The 9,791-nt window shown below is 50.1% G+C and overlaps 1 protein-coding gene across 4 annotated transcripts in view; it reads right to left on the minus strand.

Annotated features, from left to right (window-relative positions):
• Positions 1–3,899: 3,899 nt before the first annotated feature.
• Positions 3,900–9,791, minus strand: part of Psen2 (presenilin 2) — a 28,259-nt gene continuing 22,367 nt past the window's right edge. For 3 of the 4 annotated variants that reach the window (XM_031391133.1, XM_031391139.1, XM_031391147.1), the window contains exons 8-11: positions 6,829–6,912; positions 6,438–6,563; positions 5,746–5,864; positions 3,900–4,620 (exon numbers count right to left, since the gene is read on the minus strand). In XM_031391133.1, coding sequence (XP_031246993.1) covers positions 4,465–4,620; positions 5,746–5,864; positions 6,438–6,563; positions 6,829–6,912 — 485 coding nt within the window. In that variant the 3' untranslated portion in view covers positions 3,900–4,464. The remainder of the gene's footprint in view (positions 4,621–5,745; positions 5,865–6,437; positions 6,564–6,828; positions 6,913–9,791) is intronic. The other variant, XM_031391151.1, reaches the window with a different exon arrangement.

Here is a 9,791-nt window from a genome sequence, read left to right on the forward strand (position 1 = left end):
GAATTCTTATAGGATCATCATTAAGACTTAAGTCATCTATTTGTCTATATAGCATCACTACAAGACAGAACATCGTCATGGATCTGCAAAGATCTGCTCCAAAGGGGTGTGCTATTAGTGATTGTTATATATGTTTAATAATAACAGGAAAAGCATATTAATAGCAAGAATCTTTCCTTACAGCCTTGCTTAATAAGGGCGCACCTGTCACAGATTATATAATAATCCAAAGCAGGCCATTTCAGGATGATCACCTGCTAGTTATTAGCTTGTCCCGTTATGGCTCCTGACATGGGGCTGTCCTTGTTCCCCAGCGTGTGCAGTACACCTGCCTCGTGTCTTACTCTACAGAGTAGACTCGCTGCTGCTGCTATTTGGAGATTGAGTGGTTCTACCACAGCTTTAAAACTCACTGAACTTCTATTTGGCTTACCTATATACGTCTCTCTCTCTCTCCACACACACACACCTCTCTTTCTCTCTGTTCCTCTGTGTGTGTGTGTGTGTGTGTGTGTGTTGTTGTGTTGTTTTATTTTGTTTTTAATTTCTTCTGAGACAGGTTTTCTCTTTGTAGACCTGGCTGCCCTGGAACTGGCTCAGTAGACCAGGCTAGCCTTGAATTTAGAGAGATCAGCCTGCCTCTGCTTCCTAAATGCTGGGATTAAAAAGGCATATGCTACCACAGCCTGGCTATGCCCTGACTTTTTTTTTTTTTTAAGTAATCCTGCAGCCTCAACATTCTCCCACCCATGACGGGGAGTGGGGACACAGGGGAGAGAGAGGACTGAGTCTCAAGTCATGTTACCACTGTGTGGGTCTCCAGGTCACCCTGTATATGGTGGACACGTGTGTTGCTCCCACACGTTCCACGCTGCACAATTGAGAAGCTTTGAATCTTTGGGGGAGACTGGGTACAGTTCTAGACTGACCTTTCTCTGTCTCGAGTTCCTGGGGCCAGGCACCCTCAGGAGCTGAATCTGCTCTCCCCACCACCCTGCAACTCCATTCACTTGCAGGTCTGGGAGAGCCAATGTCATGGAACACATCAGAGAATCTAGAAGTCCATTACCTGCTTATGGAAACTTGGTGTATGTTAGGAGAGTTCTACAACTGTCCAGGACAACTGGAGAGAGATCCAGAAAACCCCAGTTACCTCCCTTCTAAACACGACCACAGAAATCTCAGAAGAATTAAAAAATCTTATCGTCAAAATAAAATCATTAGCTTGTAGAAAAGTCTCGACAGTGTAGAAAGATTCCAGAAGATCCCAAGACAAAAGATAGATGAAGCAACACACATCCTCAAACTAACTTGGCACAGCGAAGCCCCCCTCAGGGTGGGTAGGCTGTTTGTAAGATGTTTATACCACATTTACAGACAGGCTTCAAGATGGACAAGAAAATACAGGCAGAGACAGGTGAGGGGACTCAGTCAGTAAAGACAGCTTGCCACAGAGCCCGATGGTCTGCCTTGTCCTGGGGCCGATCCAGTAGGAGGGAAGAAAGGATCCCTGCACACTACCTCCAACTTCCGGATGTGTGTAACTGGTCTCTGCTACTTGGTGGGGTCTCTTTCCACCCTTTATCCACCCCTCGACCCCCCCCCCCAGCCCCTGCTCCTATCACTAGACGGGAGAGAAGGAAGACTAGAGAGGAGGACGAGACCCCTGAATGTACTGTCTTTCCTTTTGCTTCTTCTTTGACTACTCACAAACCGAGTCCAACTCCCCTGGCTGACCAACCCTGCCTCTCTGGCCCTAGCATTAATGCGCCCTCTGAAAAGTTCCCGGAATTGTAAACATCACACAATTGCAGAAACTATCCGCAGCTGAGGCAACTTAGAGTCAGCTGCTGTGGATAATCCAAAGCAGTCCCACACCCCAGGCCTGGATTAAAATGAAGGCACATTCCCTACAGTATTTCCCTATTTTTAAAAGAAACCAAAATTCCTGAACTGTCACTACAAGTTTGTACCACGGTACACACACACACACACACACACACACACACACACACACAATACAGAATGATATAATATCTTTTTTGTTTGTTTGTTTGTTTTTCAAGACAGGGTTTCTCCGTGTAGCCCTGGCTGTCCTGGAACTCACTCTGTAGACCAGGCTGGCCTCGAACTCAGAAATCTGCCTGCCTTTGCGTCCCAAGTGCTGGGATTAAAGGCGTGCACCACCCCTGCCCAGCACGATATCATTTCTATAAGGCAAAAATAAAAATAAAAAAATAAAAAGATGCCAACACCTGAAATAAAACCAGCTGGAGTACAAATTGACTTCACTCTAATAAACAGTCCATGGATGGGGGAGGGCTCTGCAGTGGCCCACCCTTCCCTGCGGAGTTCCAGGCAGCTCACAGTTGCTAAGGAGTCTCTTGGTTCTGGAGCTGCAGGTAACCTGTCCTTGCTCAGGTAGACAACCCCTCGCCACACTTGTGCAGGCAGTCCTGAGCATAGTGGGGCCACAAAGAGCAAGAAAAGATTGAGAGTAAAAAGAATACTTGGTGAGAAGACCGGTCCTGTGGAAGCAGGTCGGGAGTGGGAGGGAGTATCATGGGGGAGAATATAAGCAAAGTATATTATGCATGGAATTGTCAAAGAATTTTTTTTTAAGGAACAGATTGACCTGAGAATGGGTACAAAGCCGATAAGATTGATATTATTTTTTTAAAAATCATTTATTTCTGAGACAAATAAGGAAGCTATTAGCTGAATGGCTCCACAGGGCAGAGATGGGGGTTGCAGATCTGCTCACAGTCCTTTCTGGGACATTTGAATCTATCTTGAGCTCCTGGGGTTTTTGGGTTCTGTTGGTGGTAGTTTTTGTTTTGTTGTCTTTTCCACTCGTGTGCTGGGTCCTTCTGCTGTGAGGACTTCAAAGGTCGAATCTACTCTAGGATCTTTCCTTTCTCTCCAGCGACTCTAGCACTTCACTTCCCACAGAGACGTGTGTTTTCCCAGTCTCAACACTCAGTCTTAGCCAGGAACCACGCGCTAACCTTGCCCCACCCCCACCCGCGCTCTCTCGTCAGCTTGTTTACACGGTGGGGCGGGGCATACCTCTATTTCCACTTTCGGCTCTGAGTGTGGCTTCTATCCCTCAGCATCCCCTGGCTAGCCCTTTCATAAACATCTCCCCGAGCTGCTAAAATAAAAATATTTACCAACCTTCCCCTTAGACGCTTCACCCTAGAACTACTCTGTTGGAAGATAAACATTTCCATAATTGACAATTGTAACGGGCTTTTCTGTTTTCTCAGCTTTCACCGCGGGGGATTATCCCCGGCATCTGCAGAGGCTCCCTGGTCTCCCAGGCTCTGCTCTGTATCAAGTCACCAACTTCCTACACGGGGTCTGATACCAGCAGCACGCGTCCCTGCTGGTCCCCTTGGGTCTCTACTGTGTCTCAGGAAGTGCTAAGGGGGAAGAAGCTCCACGCTTGTTCAGTACCCAGCAGTCCACAGTGTTACTTCTGGAACACAACACAGGGGTGGGACTAGCGTGCGCGCGTACGTGCGCGCGCGCGCACACACACACACACACACACACACACACGCACACGCACACACGCACACACACACGCACACACGCCTAGGTTTTCTTCACTGCCAGGAACTGGAAGCAACTCTGAACCCAGGTGAACCCCTGGCCCCTTGGCTTTCTGGCTTCCACTTCCTTGAAGTGTTTCTAACACCACGTACAACCTACCCAAGCCATGGCCAGGGATCTGCGGGGTTCGGGCAGGCTTTTGTCTCAATACCTCCCAATGGCCTGCTATGAAACTTTCTAGTTAAAAGAACCGAGTGCAGATTCACGGATTCATGATGGGTTAAGCCCCGCCCGAGCCCCTCCTACTACACAGCAGAGAACAAAGGGGCCAGACACCAGCGTTCCAGCAGGAGCATCTATTTATTGGTATTGTTATTAAGCCACTTCCCAGCAGTCAACTGCGGAAATAAGAACAGGACTCGGCTTCTAAGGGACTTAAGTAACAGACATCACAAACACAGCACTGGGGACATTCATGACCACGCACTGGCTTTCCTCCTCTGGTCAGGGGGATGATGCTTCACATCCTTCCTGACCATGCCTCCTGGTCCCCACTGATGCACTGGAGGACTGCAGACCTGGATGGGGGCCTGCGTCCTCCCCAACCTGATCCACACACGTGACCTCATCCCTGAAGATTCGCTTGCTTGCTGAGCATCCCAGCTGCGCCACAGATGCTCTGACTGGCAAGCCGCAGTCTGGTGACAAGACAGCGAGCACCGAAGGGCGGCTTCTGCTTCCTCATCACGAAGTAAACACGACACGTTTTTTTATTCTTTTTTTTTTCTTTTTCTTTTGTAAGGAAAGAAAAGTTCTTTAAAAAATATATGGCACTAGGGTGTAAAACTATACACCTGCATCCAGTGACGCTCCCCGCAGCTCTCGGAGCCTCGGCCCTGTCTCCTGTCAGATGTAGAGCTGGTGGGAGGCCAGCGTGTCCATGAAAGGGCGCACCAGGTTGTCCGTGGAGAAGTAGAAGATGAGTCCAAAGGTGATAGAGATGGGGAGGGCGGGCAGGGCCTTCTTGAACACCGCAAGCAGCAGCAAGGTGAGACACAAGCCCTGCGGGAAGGACATCACGGTGAGGGGACTCAGTGATGTCACCTTATGAGTGGTGTGATCCCAAGGCTCGCCCGAGCGGCCACAGACACGCACCCTCTCTTATAGATATGCAGTAGCCCCTCAAGATGCACGGGGCAGGGCTCTCTCCCACACACACCCTTCAGTCAGCACACCTGTATGTTGGCTACGGGGAGGACAGAGCCCTGGACAGGCCACAGGGCTTCCCCATCTAGGAACAGTGAGGGAATAGATGGTAGGAGCCTCTCTCCGGGAACTGGAGTTTTGTTTTGTTTTTTTGTTTTTGCATTTACAAGAGACCAGATGAGCCGAAATGAATTCCTCTGAGGTTCTCAGCAGCGGTCACCAAGGAAACCATAGATGTTGCATAATCTATCCCTTTGGAAGCAAGCATAGCATGGCCATTCCTACCTTCTTCACCCTTGGTGCCCAGGGTGAGGACAAGTCACCCAAGTGCCCGCCCTGCCCTTGGGACAACTGGTCCCAAGTCAGACAGGATGGACGGGGAGGAACCCCGGGTCTGTTATCCCGTCCCTGACACATGGGTGGGCAGAAACAAGCTCTCTTGAATACTGGACGAAGCACCAGGCTCCCACCTAAGGGCAGCACAAGGTGATGTAGCCTTCTCGGGGACTCTTCTAACATCTATCCTGTAAGAGGACATTGCAGGGAATGTCCTCCAGCTTGAGTACCAGCCGTCAGAGCCTCCATACTATTGCTGGGGTTGGAGGACCCAGGATTCAGCATCCCTTGGGGTCCTGGTGGCACAGCTGTGGAGTGGGAGTGGAGAGACCTTTCCACTCCTCCCTGCTCCCACGTCATCGCCCATAATCTCTCAGACAATCCACAATCTGAGGAACCAAGGGACAAGGCCCTAAAGCTCTCATCTAGGTCCTAGCCTAAGATACATGTGGTCAGTGAGAGATCCAAGCTTCCCGCCCCATCCCGGGTGCGCTCTCTCAGGAGAGAGCATACCTCGGTGACCATACCCTGGGTTGGACACCCGTCCCCTCCTTGTCTTTGCCCTGAGAGGGAAGACAGCAACAATAAACGCCCCACGAGTGCCCCAGAAGATGTGCCACACCCCCTGTCACACAGCCCACTCACAATTAGGATGGCGATAAAGCAGGCCAGAGTGGTGTTCCAGTCCCCGTCACCCGTGGCTGCAGCCTTGCCCACCAGGACGCTGTAGAAGATGAAGTCTCCTAGGCCGAGCTTCACGCCTCCTGTGTGGAGAGAACAAAATGGCCCCCGTCCAATCCTACTGATGGGAAACCTCAGTGGGAAGCAGGCAAAAGAAAAAAAAAGGAAGTGAGGGTGGGGGTTTGATGCCCCAGTGTAGGGAATGCCAGGGTGGGAAGGCAGGAGTGGGTGGGTGGGGGAGCACCCTCATAGAGGCAGGAGGAGGAGGGATGGGACACGGGTAAGGGGATAACATCTGACATGTAAATAAAGAAAATATCCAATAAAAAAAAAAAAAGGAAGTGAAGGGCCAGGACATGGGCCAAGCAACCCAGCAAGAGAGTCGAGATGAAAACATCCTTTGGCAGGCAGTATTCAGTATTGCAGACTATGGACTGCCTAGGAAAAGGCTGAGGGTGTTGGGGGTGGGACCAAGGACTGGGTGACTGGCAGCCTACGTGGAAGCCTGGTATTTTGGTGAGCCACTGGGTTAGGAGAGAAAGGGACAATTGCTGACCACTAGGGCTGCAGGCGACTGTGCTGGTTAGCACGGCATCTGACTAAAGGTGTTTTTAAATACACGTGTGAAGCGAGCCATCTGAACTTGGGCACCTTACTTTCCTCCTCCTCTTCCGGCTCTTCCCCTGGGTAGCCAGGCAGGGGGGCTTCGAAGGCTTCCGGGTACGGGGGCTCCCCAAAGCTGTCATAGGAGTCGTCTTCTGAGTGGCGGGGAGAGACCAAGGCTGGTCAGAAGGTACAAAAATCCAGGAGGTTCGCCAGGACCCTCCCACATCACGGCTCCCCAGCACCACCCACCACCAACATCCAGCAAAACTGAGAGGTGGGAATCTGAGGCACGGGAGGGACAACCCAGCCCTCCCTCACTCCCTGAGACAGGTGTCAGAGCCTGGCCATCAACCAATGCGACTGCCATCCTGAACCTTAATCCGCAGAGGGACCAGCCAAGCAGGAAAGGCGCTCCCCAGACACGGCGGGAACCCTACTCACCCATCTCTGGGTCATAGGGGAGCTGCAGTGCTCCTTGAGAGGAGGGGTCCAGCTTTGCCATGCCCACCGTCCACACCATGGCAGCTACGGAAAGAGCAAAGGAACACACATGCCTCAGGCAGTACTCTGAGTAGCTGGCTGCCCCTGACCTTGCGGAAGTGGGGCCTGGCTGTGTCCCCAGAAAGCCTGCACAGTCCCTCTATCCTGCGGGGCTTTGCTCATGCTTCGCTGACAGAGGCTTGGGAGGTGAGGTGGGGGGATGGGGGGTGGCAGGGGAGGAGTTCACGGTCGCTGGGTGGGTGGGGACTGGCTTTTCACCTTTGCCTTTTTGCAATCTTCTCAAGCAATACTGGCAATAATGATAATGATTAATAAACAGCTTGGTGAATTGCGTCTTTAAAAATTTGTCTTTTTTTTTTTTTTAGGCTTCAGTTTGTTACAAAAAAGGGAAGTGTAGCCGCGCGGTGGTAGCGCACGCCTTTAGTCCCAGCACTTGAAAGGCAGAGGCAGGTGGATTTCTGAGTTCAAGGCCAGCCTGGTCTACAGAGTGAGTTCCAGGACAGCCAGGGCTACACAGAGAAACCTTGTCTCAAACAAACAAACAAACACAAAAACAAAAAGGGAGGTGTGGAAATTGTTTACATGCTGGAATAGCTCTTGTGGCGCCACAAGAGGTTTCAGTCTGCATACTGTCCTGGAATGTCACCGTCTCTTACTTAGGTAAGAAATAATCTTTGTCATCTAGAACTACTTCGGCGCCTCCATGTTCCGGGAGACAAACTTGTCTCCAACTTTCACACTGAGTGGTTGAATCCCTCCCCCGCTTCCTTGAGAGCCGACCCCACGGCTACTACTGTTGGTTGCATGCAAAACTCTCTCATGAGATTTTTCTGAACTTAAAATGCTGCCTTTGGTTAGAGTTCCAGCTGCCCTCCTTCAATCAAGACTCTGTCAAAAGCAGGAGAAACCTAAAAGCCTGTCTGTCATGATTCACGCCACTGCAGCTAAGAGCCTAGATTGTCTTTAAAAAGAAATGCAACATAAAAATGTAACCATGTGGCTCACAACCACCCGTAATGAGATTGGACGCTCTCTTCTGGTGCTTCTGAAGACAGCTACAGTGAATTACGCCAGACCGAGAGGGACCCGGAGCAAGCGGGGCGGGTGGGCGGCAGAGGTCCTGAGTTCAACAGCAGCCACACACATGATAGCTCACGGCCATCTATCCGTACAGCTACAGTGTACTCATACACATAAAATAAATAAAATAGGGCTGGGCAGTGGTGGCACACACCTTTAATCCTAGCACTTGGGAGGCAGAGGCAGGTGGATTTCTGAGTTCGAGGCCAGCCTGGTCTACAGAGTGAGTTGCAGAACAGTCAGGGCTACACAGAGAAACCCTGTCTCGAAAAATAAATAAATAAATAAATAAATAAGTCTTTAAAAAAAAAAACCAAGGGTTGGTGAGAGGGCTCAGAGGGCAAGAACACTGACTGCTCTTCTGAAGGTCGTGAGTTCAAACCCCAGCAACCACATGGTGGCTTACAACCACTCATAATGAAATCTGATGCCCTCTTCTGGTGGTCCAAAGACGGCTACAGTGTACTCATTTATAATAAATAAATCTTAAAAAAAAAAAAAAAGACCAAAAGTTATGGTTGAATTAATCTTAAAAAAAAGAAATGTAACCATGAGGGGCTGGAGAGAGGCCTGTGGTTAAAAACACTTGAAGAGATCCTGGGTTCACTTCCCAGCACCCACATGGCCCCTCACAAGTGTCTGTAACTTCAATTCCACGGGAATCCAGTGCCCTCTTGTGGCCCCTATGGGTACTGCATGAGTGTGCCGCACAGACATCTAAGCCAGACAAACACTCAGATACATAAAGGCAAATCTTTTTAAAACAATTAAAAAAAAAAAAAATCAGTCGCGGGAGCTGGAGAGATGGCTTAGTGGTTAAGGGCACTGACTGTTCTTCCAAAGGTTCTGAGTTCAATTCCCAGCGCCCACATGGTGGCTCACAACCAATTGTAAAGGGATCTGATGCCCTCTTCTGGTGCGTCTGGAAACAGTTACAGTGTACTCATATAAATAAAATAAATCTTTAAAAAAAAAAAAAAAGATTCAGTCCTGAGGCTGAAGAGCTGGCTCGGTGGTTGAGAGCACTTGCTGCTCAGCCATGAGAAGCAGAGCTCACACTCCAGCTCCCTGTAAGGAGTCAGTGGCCCTGCAAATGCCCCTGATACTAGCTCTGAGGGAGGGAGCTGATGTCTCCCTTCTGGCCTCTGCGTACACGGGGCGTATGCGTGCTCGTATGCTCACGTAGACACGTATACACACCCAAAACAAACATTTTTTAAATGCAGTGCCTGCTGCTTGGCGGCCCCAGCTCTAAATCTTACAAGCCTGAAACGGTGCTCGCTGACGGTCCCTACCTCGGCTGCTGTATCAAGCACCCATTCTAGTTTACATCTTTGACTTTGCCTCCTCTTGCTGCCTCCTGTAATCACGCCATGTCTGTCCTTTGGTCTCTACCTCCATTCACTTATCCCAGGGTCCTCAAGGCTCAGGCGTGCCACGTGGGGCAGAATTTCCTTTTTTGTAAGGGGAAAAAAATAATAATATTCCGTTGTACAGAATGACCGCATTTTGGTCATCCCCTGACACTTGTAGCTTTGAACTCCTGTGAATGAAACTGATATAGACCCAGTGAGCAAATGCTTGTTTGAGCCCTGCCTGCTTTGAGCCTCTTGGGTACACTGGCCACAGCGGAACCTCCTGGATCTCCTGGATCACACGGAACTCAGTGAGCTGTTTCTCTTTCCACCTTAGAACCATTCTCTTCGGAGTTTATTACTCGGCGTTTCCAGTTCCCCACTGAGATTTCCACTCCACACAGTCCAAATCTCAGGCTCAATACTTCCCCCTTGTGCACACCACCACCCTTGGCCCACCACCCCCGG

This window comes from Mastomys coucha, unplaced genomic scaffold (assembly GCF_008632895.1).
Source record: "Mastomys coucha isolate ucsf_1 unplaced genomic scaffold, UCSF_Mcou_1 pScaffold1, whole genome shotgun sequence".
Classification (NCBI taxonomy): Eukaryota; Metazoa; Chordata; class Mammalia; order Rodentia; family Muridae; genus Mastomys; species Mastomys coucha.